The sequence below is a fragment of the Primulina eburnea genome, chromosome 8, assembly GCF_022965805.1.
Source record: "Primulina eburnea isolate SZY01 chromosome 8, ASM2296580v1, whole genome shotgun sequence".
NCBI classification, from domain to species: Eukaryota; Viridiplantae; Streptophyta; class Magnoliopsida; order Lamiales; family Gesneriaceae; genus Primulina; species Primulina eburnea.
In genome coordinates, this window is record NC_133108.1 from 38580925 (window position 1) to 38597299 (window position 16375).

At 35.5% G+C, this 16375-nt stretch overlaps 1 protein-coding gene across 1 annotated transcript; it reads right to left on the reverse strand.

Annotated features, from left to right (window-relative positions):
- Positions 1–1062: 1062 nt before the first annotated feature.
- Positions 1063–4607, reverse strand: LOC140839604 (uncharacterized). Its single transcript, XM_073206432.1, has 2 exons — positions 1812–4607; positions 1063–1522 (listed from the first exon to the last, which is right to left on the reverse strand). Exons 1-2 carry the CDS (start codon positions 4399–4401, stop codon positions 1182–1184), a joined length of 2931 nt encoding a protein of 976 aa, XP_073062533.1. The 5' UTR covers positions 4402–4607; the 3' UTR covers positions 1063–1181.
- Between the last annotated feature and the right edge of the window lie 11768 nt (positions 4608–16375).

Consider the following 16375-nt stretch of genomic DNA (forward strand, 5'->3'; position numbering starts at 1 on the left):
ATAAAGTGCTAATTTGTCTAGTGTCTCTAAGGATGATAGAGAAAAGTAAGAAGATTAAGCTAAAAGGAAACAAATGAGGGACCAAATTGTTTCTTTTGTTGGACATCAAAAGAGAGATTGTGCCGAATATCTTGCTTGACGTGCTAAGAAAAGTACAAATATCGTTCTGATTTGTTCTAATGTTAATTTAGTTTTATTTCCAAGTCACACATGGTGAGTGGATTTTTATACCACTACTCATATAAGAGTGTCCTTGCAAGGTTGCCTAAATTGCCAAAAGTCAATTGATGTTGAAAGATTCATGTATTTAGGTGATGACAAATATATTGAAGTTGAGGCCATGTGATGCTTTAGATTATTGATGAAGACTTGTTACTATTTGGATATGAAATACAATTTCGTTATACCATTTTTTAGATGAATTTGGTTTCTATTTCAACATTTGGTTATTGTTGCTTATTTGGAAGGAAACACCAAAATAGGAAGTGGTGGTCCCTGTTCTCTATTTACGGCAGCAGATAGCTGTCGGGGTGAAGAAGGAGGCTCTATACGAAGGGAATATGAGATATCTAAGGGTGAATTTTCGTGTTTATAGATATCTTTTCTTTCGTTCCTCTCTATGGGGACGTATATCGGCCATCTTAATATTTATTAAGATAATACAATGTCTTATCGATCGGGCTCTGTACCTAAAAACCTCTTCACCCTGCAGAGTAAATTAAGAAGGATCTATTTTGGTGTATTAAACATGGTTGTCTGGCCGATTTGATGAAGACTTGTCTTCTTCCGCTATGTTTATTTGGTGGAAATTGCAAGTTTAGTCTTTCTTTATTCAAATATTATTGGCACATATTATTTATCATCTCTTGATAATCTATGTACGCTTGATACAGTTACCTCATTTAGTAAACCTTGTATGTTGGTACTTATAGTTTAAAACGTAAGAGAGAAGAGAACAATTAAGTTTGTTGGTACTTAAAGTTTAAGACTAGATAAGAGAGAGGAGAACAATGGAAAAAAGTTCGATGAGAGTTAAAAAATGAAAAGTATAAAATAAAAATTATACAATTCCTCTATTATACAGCAATTAAGTTGATTTTCACACAAGCATCAAAACTACATACAAATCAAACATCAAAATCACCACTCACACAAACGGCAATTTGAATACGCACATTCATTTACAATGCTCCATGGCCTTCTCTTCCTAAAGATTTGCCACTTGTTTGCAGGTTCAACGAAGACAACATCTTTACTATTTCTTGCATTGATGATCTGCTTCTTGTGCATAGTAAAGCAACTTCAAGAACCGACACCATCTGTTCTTGGGACGAGCTGGAAGGGGTGATTCCGTTATCTTTAGTTATTTCCCTTATGAGAACCTCTCTAGGAGTGTTCTGCATACTTAAACTGGTAGTATTTGCCAATCGACCATCGCTCAGCACATGAAGAACGAGCTCCCCGAAGTTGATTATGTCTTTTTGTAGCTCATCTTTCATGGACGTGTTGAATCCACCAACACCTGCACAATCAATGTTTTTTATATGATCGACACGAATTGTTTCCACGTTCTGTAGAATATATCAGATCAAAACAGAAACATCTATTTATTCGTTGTCGAAAACCGAAGTTTTTACATTTCAAGGAAATTATATAAGCTAGTTAAAATGATCATATTATGTCACAATATTTCAACTCCTGCTAAATTTACACATAGATAGCAGGACTTTTTAGCAGAAGAGAGGCATATCCAATGTATGTTTGCCGTATGGTTACAAATATCGAAAGTGGATGTATGAGCATGTATGTACCTGTTTGTTTTCTAGTTTTTTCCGGAAGAAGACTACTACTTGATTGAATGAATGAAGTGAGTCCATATTCAGCCAAATGGGGTTCCATATTTTCATCGAAAAGCACGTTACTCGCCTTCAAATCGCCATGAGAAATTGCTGGATAACACTCATGATGGAGGAAATATAGTGCCCTTGCAACTTCATCTATTATCTTACACTTAGTTTCCCAATCTCTCCCCACCCGAATCTTTTCGGCTAAATCATTATTAGGCAGGTAATCATAAAAAAGATAAGCCAAGTTGTTATTGTAGCAAATCCCAAGCAATCTTGTCAAGTTCTTGTGCCTTGAATTACCGATCCTAATCAGGTGTTCTAAAGCATTTTTCTTTTCCTTTGGCTCCCATACTATCTTCTTTACTGAAACCGTGATTCCTGTGGGTAAAACGACTTTTCTTATTGAATCGGGCAATGTGTGCAATGCCTCCCCAGCTTCATTTCCACTAAAGCTTTTCAAAACATCTTTTGCCGTAAACAGAGGAAGCCCATCAAAAGCAACCATTTTCCACGGACCTTTACTTCTTTTCTTGAAGTATAGTATCCCGAACACTGCAGCCATGATGAACAAAACCGTGACTGCACAAATGATGAGAATCCAGGATACTTTTTGTGCTCTTCTGCTTCCTACTTGCAGTCCATTTGAGATCCCATTTTCACGATTGCAACGTCTCAGAGGTTCCCCACAGAGCTTCGGATTACCAAGAAACGCACTAATATCCATGGACTTGAGCTTCGATTGTCTAGGGATCGAGCCCGAAATATCATTATATGATACATTCAGCAGCTCCAAGCTTTGAGAGGATCCAAACTCGACCGGGATTGGACCGGTGAAACTGTTATGTGACAGGTCTAATACACTGATAAGGGGAAGACTAGCGAACTCCACAGGTATTGAGCCGGTCAAGTTATTATCTGCCAAATCTATCATCAAAAGTTCCTTACAAAAGGATACACTTCCTGGGATTTTTCCCGATAAATTGTTCATTCTAAATTCAAGCACAGATAACGATTTGCAATCCTCAAATGAAGGAAGATTGCCTGATATCCCGCAAGAACTCGCAGAGAAGTTTTGAAGAAGTGGCAAAGACCATGCTTCAACCGGTATAATGCCTCCAAGAAATGGATTATCAGATAAGTTGAGATACTCAAGCTTTAAAGCTTGATCAATATCAGTTGGAATCCCTCCTGCGAACCAGTTCCTAGACAAATCCACATATGACATATTTTGAAATTTGCCGAATTCTAGTGATATCTTACCTGAGAAAAAATTGTCTTCGAGCCTAAGGCGAACCAGGGAAGAACAATTGGAGAGCGACGGAGACAGCCCACCAGTAAAATTGTTCGAAAACAGGATTAACTTGAGCAACTCTCCTCCATAACATATATCAGGTGGTAAGCTACCAACAAAATAATTTGTTGAAGCATCCACATGTTTAAGCTTTGAGTATCTTCCTAAGTCAAACGGGAGTGACCCTGTAAAGTAATTGTTCCATATAAGCAATGTATCCAAATTTGGAAGCTGAGCAATCCCTTCGGGAACACTGCCACTTAAGTCATTGTACATCAAGCTCAACAACCTAAGATTCTCCAGCTCTGAAAAACTGTCTGGAATTGGACCGAAAAGCAAGTTGTCGGATAGATCCAAGCTTTTGAGTGTCAAGAGTTTGCTGAATTCTTGCGGGATTTTCCCAGTAAGCTGATTCTTGAACAGAAAGAGTGATTCAAGATTAGTGAGATTGCTGAGTTGGTTTGGTAAAATGCCTGAAAGATTGGCATCTGCGATATCAAGATACCGAAGTTCACTCATGTTACCAAATTGCCAGGGAATCCCACCTTCGTATGAGTTGTACCCAATCTCCATATGCGACAATCTTTGCAGTTTCCCCAACTCAGGTGGCACACCGCCACTTAGAAAATTTCCTGCTAAATGAATGAATTCGAGACTCCCAAACGAGCCATATTCAGATGGGATTTTCCCACTGAAGTAACTCCCTGCAAAATTCAACACTTTGAGAAACTCCAGCTGAGAAACTTCCGCGGGCAACGGCCCGGAGAAGCTGTTGCTGAAGGCATCAAGAACAACAAGATTTCCCAGGCCTGAAATCCCATTCGGAAACCGACCAGAAAAATTGTTCCTGCTGATGTCTAACAACCTGAGGCTTGCGAGATTGAAAATCCCAGTTGGAAGTTGATGCGAGAAGGAATTGTGGCTGAGGTTGAGCTCGACAAGATCAAGAAAAAGAGCGAACTGTTTCCCCGACAAGGAACCTCCAAGATTCTTCATCGACAGGTCTAAACCGATGATTGTCGAAGAATTCTCACCGCATTTCACTCCAGTCCAAGAACATGCATAAATTTGAGTCGAGGGCAGAATCCCATCAGGCAAAAACCAATCATTCAAACTGTCGGAGCCATCCAAAAGCTCGGATTTGAAGCTCAAGAGAGCGTCCGTGAGAGGATCAAAAGCTAGTAGTATCGGCACCATAAACAGCAAAGAAACCACTACGAGAGTGAAGTTCATGGGACGAAGAATCTCCATCGGAACTTGCATAGAAGAAAGATATGGTGGCTCACTCCAAGAGACCCAAGATACTCAGAAAGAAAGCTATAGTATAACGTTAATATATGTAAAAATTTAAACTTTTATTGATATATATTTTCATCTGTTAATTAATTGTTTATATGTTCATGGTGTGGGAAATGATGCATAGGGAATAGAGAAAGCCTCGAAGAAAAAGAGAGGGTGAAAATTAGTGTTTTAGTTGAATTGAGAATATGATTGGATTTGCTTTAGGGAGCAACATGGGGTCATCTCATTATTTTATTAATGTAAAAATTTGTATGAAACGGTGTTAGAGGTCATATTTTATGAAACAGATCTCTTATTTGGGTTATCCATGAAAAATATTATTTTTTATGCTAAGAGTATTACTTTATATTATTAATATTGGTAGTAGTGACTGGTCTTACAAATAAATATTCGTGAGATCGACCTGCTCTTTTAATAAATACAAGGCCCGAGCATCACCCTTTTTTCTTGCTTTAAACAAGGAAGAATTCAAGTGGAATTTAACTATTTAAGCAATCTTTTCTCATTTTCGCATCAACTCGTGCCTTTATCCATACATAATGATATAAAAAACAGTGGTAAAATCAGTCCTAGAAAATCAAATTTTAACTCTTCACAGTATGTTTTTGAAAAAAATAATATTATTATTATTAATGTAATATAATTAATTAAAAATATTACACCCGGCCCCTAACGCCTTGAACTGTACAAAAGTTCGATTCCACCATAATGGCTAGTATTCATTCACATTTATATTGGCCAGTCTTTTAATTTCTTTTCATTTACTTGCTTTTTTTTTATGGGTAAGTAAGTATATGTATATTTGTATTTGACCAATAATAAATGACCGCAGGGTTTGAAGGCTAATTGCCAAGTATATTAAGTTAAAGCACTCATTTTCTGTATTATTCAATTCAAAATGAAGCTACAGTGTCCTTTTTATAAGCAACAAGGAAGGAGAAGCGTAAAATCGTATAACTAAAAGTATGAATGTAATATTATTGTTGGAAATTTGAATAAAAAAATTACATGTCTTGAATGTGGGAGTGCCTTTTGGTTCTCCATATTCTTGAGTTGGTTGTGGCTCATTATTGTGGAGTGTCTTTTGACTTTCCACATTCTTGAGTTACTTGAAAACTTGTGGCTCTTCATATTCTTGAGTTAATGGGAAGATTAATTGAGTTAATTAATCTTGCATGACTCTTGGTATGCTTTTTGGGGGCTTATAAATAGTGTGCTCATTTCATCATTTCATGTGCATGGAAATCTTTTCTCTTTCAAGTATTCTCTTGCATTTCATATTTTTAGCTTTTCTTTTGGCCTCCGTTAAATCTCGGTGATAAAGTAAAGATACGCTTTCAGTTCGTCGTAGTAGTGTCTCGTGCTAAGTCACTGCTGGTTGTTCCGTTGTATCCTGGGAAACAGACGTCCAAGTTCATCCTCGAAGCACATCCCGGAAGGGACGAATCTGTTTTAAGGACACTGTATTTTCATACAGGCCTCGGTTTGCTTTATTTTAAGCATTGTGCTACTGTTTTGTTCATACTACTAGTTCGTTGGTTTTAGTATACCTTTCTGTTTATTCCATACATTTTGTATAACAATCTTAAAACAGATTACTCATTACGTGTTGTTTCAGATATGGCTACTGAAACCAACGTGCAAAGGGAAACTGGTCATGTTGTCCCTCCTCAAGTTGTCCCTCATGGTACCCCACGTGCTACTGCGGTTGTTGTTCCAGCAAGTCACGGTGAAAAACCCGAGAAGTTTACTGGTGTGGACTTCAAAAGGTGGCAGCAGAAGATGCTGTTTTACTTGACGATGCTGAACCTGTCTAGATTCCTCACGGAGGATGCTCCTAAACTCAACGAGGGTGAGGGAGATGTTGAATCTGTTAGTGCGGTTGAGGCATGGAATCATTCTGATTTCTTGTGCCGAAACTATGTACTAAACGGATTGACAGATTCGCTCTGCAACGTGTTTTGCGAAAAGAAAACGGCTAAAGAGCTGTGGGAATCCCTTGACAGAAAGTACAAAACCGAGGATGCCGGGGCCAAGAAATTTCTTGTTGGTCGCTTTCTGGACTTTAAAATGGTGGATTCAAAGCCGGTTATCAGCCAAGTTCAAGAACTCCAAGTGATTCTTCACGAGATTCACGGTGAGGGGATGACTTTGAGCGAATCATTCCAAGTGGCTGCTATTGTTGAGAAGCTACCACCAGCTTGGAAGGATTTCAAGAACTACTTGAAGCACAAGCGAAAGGAGATGAATGTTGAAGAGCTCATTGTTCGACTTCGCATCGAGGAAGACAATAAGAGTTCGGAAAGACGATTATTTTCTCCTGTTGCCGCTAAGGCAAATGTTGTCGAGCATGGCCAAAGCTCGAAAAAGAAAACATTTTCCTCCTCCAGCAAAAGGTTGAACATGGGACCCAAAGGAGGCGTGTCAAAGAAAAGGTTCTCTGAAAAATACTACAACTGTGATGGTATGGGTCACAAGGCATCTGAATGTAAGAAGCCGAAGAGAAATCGAGAGGCGAATGTGGTAGAGAACATTGCTCATGAGGTTTCGAACATGAATCTCTGTGCTGTAATATCAGAGGTTAATCTGGTGGGTTCGAACACCAGGGAGTGGTGGATCGACACTGGTGCCACTCGCCATGTTTGCTCCGACAAGGAGATGTTTGCTACTCTTGAGGAATCTGAGAATGGTGAAAAACTATTCATAGGAAATTCCGCCACTTCTGAAATCAAGGGTCAAGAGAAAGTTGTTCTGAAGATGACATCTGGAAAAGAACTGACTCTAAACAATGTGTTGTATGTACCGGACATTCGCAAGAACTTGGTGTCCGGGTCGCTTCTTAACAAGCACGGTTTCCGCATTGTCTTCGAGTCAGATAAGGTGGTTTTGTCAAAGAGTGGAATGTTTGTTGGCAAAGGTTATGTTTGTAATGGTTTATTCAAACTAAATGTAATGGCTATTAAGCCCGTGATGAATAAAGTTAACACTTTTGCTTACTTGCTTGAGTCTTCTTGTTTATGGCATGGTAGACTTGGACACGTTAATTATGATACAATTCGTAGATTAATTAACATGAAAAGCATTCCTGCATTCCAAATTGACAAACAACACAAATGTGAAACTTGTGTTGAGGCAAAACTAATGAGATCATATTTTCGAACTATTGAAAGAAATAGTGAACCACTTGATCTAATTCACAGTGATGTATGTGATTTAAAAGGTGTACAAACTCGTGGTGGAAATAAATACTTCATTACTTTTGTTGACGATAGCACAAAATTTTGTTATGTGTATCTCCTTAAAAGTAAGGATGAAGCTATTGACAAATTTGTCCAATATAAGAGTGAAGTTGAAAACCAACTTAGCAAGAAAATTAAGGTGCTAAGAAGTGATCGTGGAGGTGAATATGAATCACCATTTGCTGAGTTTTGTGCTCAACACGGTATTAAACACGAAAGAACTGCATATTATTCTCCTCTGCAAAATGGCATTGCAGAGAGAAAGAATCGCACATTGAAAGAAATGATGAATGCGTTGCTATTAAGTTCTGGTTTACCACAGAACATGTGGGGGGAAGCTGTTCTAACAGCAAATTACCTTTTAAATAAGGTACCCCGAAAGAAGCTAGATAAAAGCCCATACGAGTTATGGAAAGGTAGAAGTCCTTCTTACCAATACTTGCGAGTGTGGGGGTGCCTTGCCAAGGTAGCAGTACCCACTCCAAAGAAAGTAAAGATAGGACCAAAAACTGTGGATTGCATTTTCATTGGATATGCTCAAAACAGTAGTGCGTATCGTTTTCTTGTATATGAATCTCAAATACCTGATATTCACAAGAATACGATAATGGAATCAAGAAATGCTTCGTTCTTTGAACACATGTTTCCATGTAAATCTAAGGAAGAACCAAGTTCATCCAAAAGATTATATGAAACGATTGATGAAGAACAAGAGCTTGATCAAGACATTGAACCTAGACGTAGCAAGAGAGCTAGGACTGAGAAATCCTTTGGTCCGGATTTCATCACTTTCATGATGGAAAGTGAACCTCAAAGCTTCAAGGAAGCAATTAGTTCATCTGAGGGACCTCTATGGAAAGAGGCTATCAATTCCGAAATGGAATCAATTTTACAAAACCATACGTGAGAATTAATAAATCTTCCTCCGGGAAGCAAACCACTAGGCTGTAAATGGGTTTTCAAAAGGAAAATGAAATCAGATGGAACAATAGATAAGTATAAAGCCAGATTGGTAATTAAATGTTACCATCATCGTGAGGGGCTTGATTACTTTGACACATATTCTCCTGTATCGAGAATAACCTCTATTCGTGTGATACTTGCGATTGCCGCCTTGCGGAATCTTGAAGTACACCAAATGGACGTAAAGACGGCTTTTCTAAATGGAGATTTAGAAGAGGAAATTTACATGGAACAACCTGAGGGATTTTCTGCGAATGGGCAAGAAAATAAGGTATGTAAACTGGTGAAGTCTCTGTATGGCTTAAAACAAGCACCAAAGCAATGGCATGAAAAATTTGATAAAGCCATGATGGAAAGTGGATTTAAATTCAGTGAATGTGACAAATGTGTATACATAAAAAAACACTGAAAATGGATATGTCATTTTATGTCTTTACGTAGATGACATACTTATCATTGGTAGTAATGATAAGATGATTAAATCCACTAAGAAATTATTGAACTCAAGATTTGACATGAAAGATTTGGGCTTAGCCGATGTGATCCTTGGAATTAAAATCCATAGAACATGAGAAGGGATAGTCCTAAGTCAATCGCATTATGTTGACAAAATACTTGAGAAATTCAATAATGATGACTCTGCATTGGCTAGAACCCCGATTGACACCAGTCAGCATCTATCAAAGAATCGAGGTGAGAGTATGTCTCAATTAGAATACTCTCGAGTCATTGGAAGTCTGATGTACTTGATGAGTTGTACAAGACCAGACATAGCCTATGCAGTGAGCAAATTGAGTAGATTCACGAGTAATCCAGGAGTTGAACACTGGAAAGCAATTATCAGATTGCTAAGATACTTAAGGTACACTCGTGATCATGGGCTGCACTATACCAGATATCCTGCTGTTATCGAAGGATACAGTGATGCAAATTGGATATCTGATATGAAAGACTCAAAATCTACAAGTGGATTTGTATTCACTTTAGGAGGTGCAGCAATTACGTGGAAATCTTCTAAACAAACTGTAATAGCCAGATCCACGATGAAATCTGAGTTTATAGCTCTTGACAAGTGTGGTGAAGAGGCTGAATGGCTGCGTCATTTTTTAGAAGATGTTCCAGGATGGGAAAAACCAGTGCCGGCTATATGTATACATTGTGATAGCCAATCTGCAATTGGAAGGGCACGAAATACAATGTATAATGGTAAGTCTAGGCATATACGTCGTAGACACAATACCATTAGACAACTACTCTCAACCGGAGTTATCTCTGTTGACTATGTAAAGTCAAAGGATAATATAGCGGATCCGCTAACCAAAGGGTTAAACAGAGAGTTAGTTGCGAAAATGTCAAGGGGAATGGGGCTCAAGCCTATAGAATAAATTGGTGCGAAGGAAAACCCAACCTACGCTGACTGGAGATCCCAAGAACTAGGTTTAATGGGACAACCTAATCGCATTAATTTGGAGAATCACTGTGGGGGTTATCCCTAGTCCATTCCTATTATGAAACAGTGAATGTTGAGGATAAGCTTACGGCTTTTAATGATTCTGATGAGAAGAATATAGAATCACCTATGTGAGAGAGAAGTGGGGCCGCTTCGAAGGAATTGCAAGGCTCAATTCTAGACCCTCTCGCAGAACCAGACGTGTGTTCATGGCCAAAACGAACACAATCATGAGAACTGAATAATATCAGGGAGAGTCTTGTGTGAAATATATCTTAATTTACATAAACGGCAGAACAGTTCAAGGACATCATGTCTACTGGTCAGCTAGTAAAACAAATATATTTCATGAGGGAAGGTTCAAAGGAAAACACCTACCTATCCTATGCAGGATTCAACTGTAGAACTTTCTCACCGAGATGTATATCAATTTTTATTCATGTGGGGGATTGTTGGAAATTTGAATAAAAAAATTACATGTCTTGAATGTGGGACTGCCTTTTGGTTCTCCACATTCTTGAGTTGGTTGTGGCTCATTATTGTGGAGTGTCTTTTGACTTTCCACATTCTTGAGTTACTTGAAAACTTGTGGCTCTTCATATTCTTGAGTTAATGGGAAGATTAATTGAGTTAATTAATCTTGCATGACTCTTGGTATGCTTTTTGGGGGCTTATAAATAGTGTGCTCATTTCATCATTTCATGTGCATGAAAATCTTTTCTCTTTCAAGTATTCTCTTGCATTTCATATTGTTAGCTTTTCTTTTGGCCTCCGTTAAATCTCGGTGATAAAGTAAAGGTACGCTTTCAGTTCGTCGTCGTAGTGTCTCGTGCTAAGTCACTGCTGGTTGTTTCGTTGTATCCTGGGAAACAGACGTCCAATTTCATCCTCGAAGCACATCCCGGAAGGGACAAATCTGTTTTAAGGACACTGTATTTTCATACAGGCCTCGGTTTGCTTTATTTTAAGCATTGTTCTACTGTTTTGTTCATACTACTAGTTCGTTGGTTTTAGTATACCTTTCTGTTTATTCCATACATTTTGTATAACAATTATAACAACTAAGGCACCCGCGAACGAGGCCTAGGCCTAATGATTAAGATTGAGATATTTGCTATCCGTAATGTACACGGTGTCAACTTTTATTACTCAGTAGAGCACATATATGGATTTCGCGTGAAGTGTAATTTAACAAAACTTTTATCCGTAATTCACGGTGTCAATCTTGATTTTGATGTTAACAAAACTTATTTATTTGTTTCTATTGAGTTTACCTAAGTGCACAGAAATTGAAACTGATCGGGCTTCGAACTTATCGGTTACCAAGCTTAAACTGAAGCTATTGAGACGCAAACTGAAAGTGACAACTGATTGATCGAACTGAACCAGTACAACTGAAGTATCAAGAGCAGTTCCACTGATTGTCCAATTGATAGGTGGTTCAGTAGAAGGCATTCAGAAGTCCGGCCAGCTGATGAAGTGTTCAACTGATGAAGAGCCAAACTGACCAGTTCAACTGAATCAATGAAATCAGTTCAACTGACGAGTCAACTGATTTCACCTCACCAGTTCAACTTACCCGTTCAGAACATCAGTTAGGAGCGAACCAGTTTGCAGATACAACAATCTTAATCCAACTGTGCACAAAGTTACAAAAGTTATTGTACGATCAAGGAACAATAAGAGACGTTACAGCGGTGCTTAAAGCCAAATGTTCTAGATAACTATTCAGGGGACAAATTCAAATTGCAACGGATCCATTCACTGAGTCTCACTGTACGTTCAGTCAAATGCCTATAAATAGAAGCCGAAGCTCAATAAAGACGAAGATGAGAGTTGACGAGTGAAAAGTAAAATACAGAGAGGCCACGCACAATGCTTATCATATTTGAAGATGCAATCAGCCCAGAGGGAACACTTCAACGTGTTATCAGCTAAGTTTTAGAAGCATATTTCTCTCAGTGTGTGAGAATACCTTCGTGATTCTTTCCCAGATCAGTTCTCTCACACACACACACCACCACTCAAATTCCGTCTTGCACAATGACGTAAAACTTGTGTGTGTAGTCTTTGACACATAGACGTTAAACAAGTGTTGGCTGGAAGGTGATGCCTTCAGTCTAGACTAGGAGTTCAGTTAGGCAGTGGGTAAGTCCTAAGCTGGGTGGGTTTGTATAAGTAGTTGTATAAATCAAAGTCTTCTAGTGGATCCTACCCGAGGTGGTAGAATGGGTGACGCAGGAGTAGCTGAAGTCTCCGAACATCCATAAACATATCTTGTGTACTCTAACTGTTAACCCCAAGCTTTGAACTGACTTGATCCGTTCGAGTATCTATCAATTTAGTTCTCACCATAACTGAATGGAATACATGCGAGAACCGATCCCCCTTACTTCAGTTAATTAGTTACACAAGATTAAAGCTTTAACCGATTAGTTTTCTTAACGAATGATTATTTCGAGTATTTTTCGCTTGATTTAATTTCAAATTCGATCTATTTCATCAGTGTAAACATTCTTAGAAAACGAGATATTGCAGCTCATCATGTTTTTAGAAAATTTTCTGATCCAACATAATTACTTACATAATTAAAATAATCAGACTTTATTTAGAAAATTCACTAGAATTTTTGTTGATAATTGTAAAGTATGAGATATATTTTGTTTGACAGTAACACGAGTGAATCGTATATAACCGTAAATTTGTGTTTATCATGATTAAGTGTTATGTGAAATTGATAAGTGCAAGAATTGCACTTATTCTATATGAGAATCCATTTGAATTTTTTTAGTTTCGGACAGAATTATGCTTGGTTTTTGTTATTTTTGTGTCGTGCAGGAGATAAACAACTATTGGATTGTTGATGACAATTAGAGGTGTTTTTGAGCGTGAAATGTTGGTGGATAAAAGCCGCAGCGCCAAGAATCAAGCGCTACAGTGCTAAGGCCTCAAGTAGAGAAAGAAGCGCCTATGCGCCACACTATAGCGCTGCAGTTTCTAAATTTTATTATATACCTCTATTAATTAAGTTTTACAAAGATGTGAAATTATTTTCAAAATTAAATATATATATATTTTAGACTAGGCAGTATAATCAACAGCCATTAAAGGTAAGCGTGAGATACAAAGAGCGTGTAGTATTAAAATATTCACGATATTTGTGCATAAAATGACATGCCAAGGCTGTGATATGTGTTGCAGTATGAAAAGCCTGAGTTTATTTATTTATTTCTGCAAACATTTAAAACAAAAACTAATGTGAGAACATCTCACGAGTTAATTTTATGACACAGATTTCCAATCCAATTTAGTTCTTGAAAAAATATTATTTTTTATATCAAAAATATTATTTTTTATTCTAAACATATTTTTCTTTGTGAACGAGTCAACTGATATATTGAAACTATCTAATTCAACATTAATTTGGCAATAAATTACAGTCAGAGGGTCACAGGTTTTTCTCTGTTTGTGCACATACGCACTTAAAGCAACAACACCAAACTATACTCATTACTTCCTCTATCATTGTTACCATCCCATTTTTTAAATAAAATTCCCCTCTTTTACCCATTGGTGGAAATATTTGTAAGAACTTGTTTTTTTATGAGACGAGTCAACTTTATTGATATTCACAATAAAAAAATAATATTCTTAACATAGAAAGTAATATTTTTTCATGAATTACCCAAATAAGAGATCTGTCTCACAAAATACGATCTGTGAGAGCGTCTTACATAAGTTTTTGTTAATTTATATACACTCAATTCAAATTAAATATTTTACATAAAAAACTAGAAGCAATTATTAGGAAAGTCTTTCATTAACTTAGAAAATATAGTCCATTCACAAGTTTCTCTCAAATATTCTGAAACAATCGTTATTATTCATAGTCTTCTCATTAAGTTATTATTATATTTCATGGTAAAATGGTAAAAGAAAACTAAATTTAAAGTATACTTTTATTTTAAAAATTATTTATATAGCTCACTCGAATATGGTGCAACGAAATGTATCAACTTAATTGTATTAAATTTATCAAATCCCAATAAATTTCCAACACCAAGACAAGTATCGAACGGTAATTGACAAAATTTTCGATATAGACAAAAAAAGAGAGACTTCGCAATAATTACGTGTAATTGTTATATTGGCTGGGCCACAACAATTATGTTTGGCAATATAAAAAATATCATTTTTATTTATGATATTAATCAAATTATAAAACGTTTCATAAAATTGATATATAAAATTGTCTCATATAATATGTTTTATCGGGATTTTAGATTTATAGCACTTTATTTTTATTCTAAACGACATGTTTATGCTATTCAGATATGCTCACTCAATCTTTTAAATTTGGATAAAACACAGTTCCTCCCATTAATTCCCCGTCTGCATACTCTTTTTATGATTCTATCATCTATATTTTTATAGGAAAAATTACAATTTTAGTTTAATAAATTAGTTCTTTTTTCGATTTTGATCTTCTATGTCGTCGGATTTCAATATAAGTTTGCTATATATATTTTTTGTAGTTTTTTTTTCGACATGATGTTGAGATAATACTGATACAATAATTAATTACGTCTGGAGCGTCAAATGAACATTTTCAATTAAAAAACACTACAATTGCCAAGTTTTTAAAAATAGTGGAATAACTTGGTCATGACAAAAATTTGTGTGAGACGGTCTCACGGGTCGTATTTTGTGAGACGAATATCTTATTTGGATCATCCATGAAAAGTATTACTTTTTATGCTAAGAGTATTACTTTTTATTGTGAATATCGATAGAGTTGACACGTCTCACAGATAAAGATTCGTTAGATCGTCTCACAAGAGACCTACTCCTTGGTCATACCCAAGATCTTAACGACTCTCGTTAAACTATAAAATATGATTAAAAAATCGTTAATTATCGGAAAAGGCGTGAATTGAGCACGTCAACAGGCGGAGATTTTGGTTTGATCACATATGACACAGAAATTAATGAATGAGGCCGACGCGGATATTTTTACCAACCAAAAAATAATTTATAACAAATTATGGTGTTTGTCTAATACAAAATTTTAATATTTATTTTCAATTCAAGTTCAAATAATTAGTAATAGAATTAGTTTGAACTAAATGTACAAGATTGTTAGATAAATGAATTAATTTAAGTAATTTTCCATTATTTTTTTTTGTATTATTGTTTTAAATTTCAATTATTATTATTATTATTATTATTATTATTATTATTATTATTATTATTATTATTATTATTATTATTTTAAAAAAACAAAATTTAAAAAAAAGTTCTCCACATTATCGACGTGTCACATTCATGTCTCATTTTGCTAACTACTGATGTTGTATTGGATTAATCTTTGGCTAATCATTTCATGTTTTCATTATTTTAAAATCAAGACTAGAAAGCGGGATCGATTTATTGTAGGGAATTTAAATTAGCTTTAATGAAGATTCATGACGATTTTTGTGACATCTGTTCGTACACATTTATTATAATAAAGGCAAAAACTTGTGTGAGACGGTCTCACGGATCGAATTTTTTAGACGAATCTTTTATTTGGGTCATCCATGAAAAAAAATAATTTTTTATGCTAAGAGTGTTACTTTTTATTGTAAATATGGGTAGGGTTGACCCGTCTCGCAGATTAATATCCGTGAGACGGTCTCACCACTCTTATATAAATTGATTATATATCATTATGTTTTTTAACTTTTTAAAAAAATGTCGTCGTGAATTTTATATGCTATTAGTATGTATCTTAATTAGAATTTCAATAAAAATATTTTTTTTAAATGTTCTCAAAAATAATTAAATTTAAACGTTATTTCAAATAATACAAACTTGTATGTGAGGAGATGCATTTGAAATCTTCGGATTTCGATTATAGTTTTAATGTTAACAGTGAATTAATATATCAAATCTTAAATCAGCACATTACTTATTTACATATTAATTATATAAAATATGATGAATTTCAAATTATATAATTATTAGGTGAATTTAAAATTCATTATAACTAATATGAAATACTTTATAAATAAGTAAGATGTGGATGTGAAGTTGTATGAACAAGGTTTTCTAAAATAACAAAATATATTTGAATATTTTTGAAATCCAAGTATTTGAAACACAATCTAAACATATTTTATATAATAATTTTTGTAACAATTAAAATCTAAATATATTTTTTATATATCAATAATTTTAATAATTTTTTAAAATGTTAACATTTATTAATTTTAATAATTAATTACATGATAATAATAATAAA

Excerpts from the sequence above, each read along its gene's own strand:
- LOC140839604 (XM_073206432.1), bottom strand. The coding sequence starts at position 4,401 with ATGCAAGTTCCGATGGAGATTCTTCGTCCCATGAACTTCACTCTCGTA. Across the intron at positions 1,523-1,811 it reads AAAAACTAGAAAACAAACAG|GTGTTGGTGGATTCAACACG; the intron begins GTACATACATGC and ends TTGATTGTGCAG.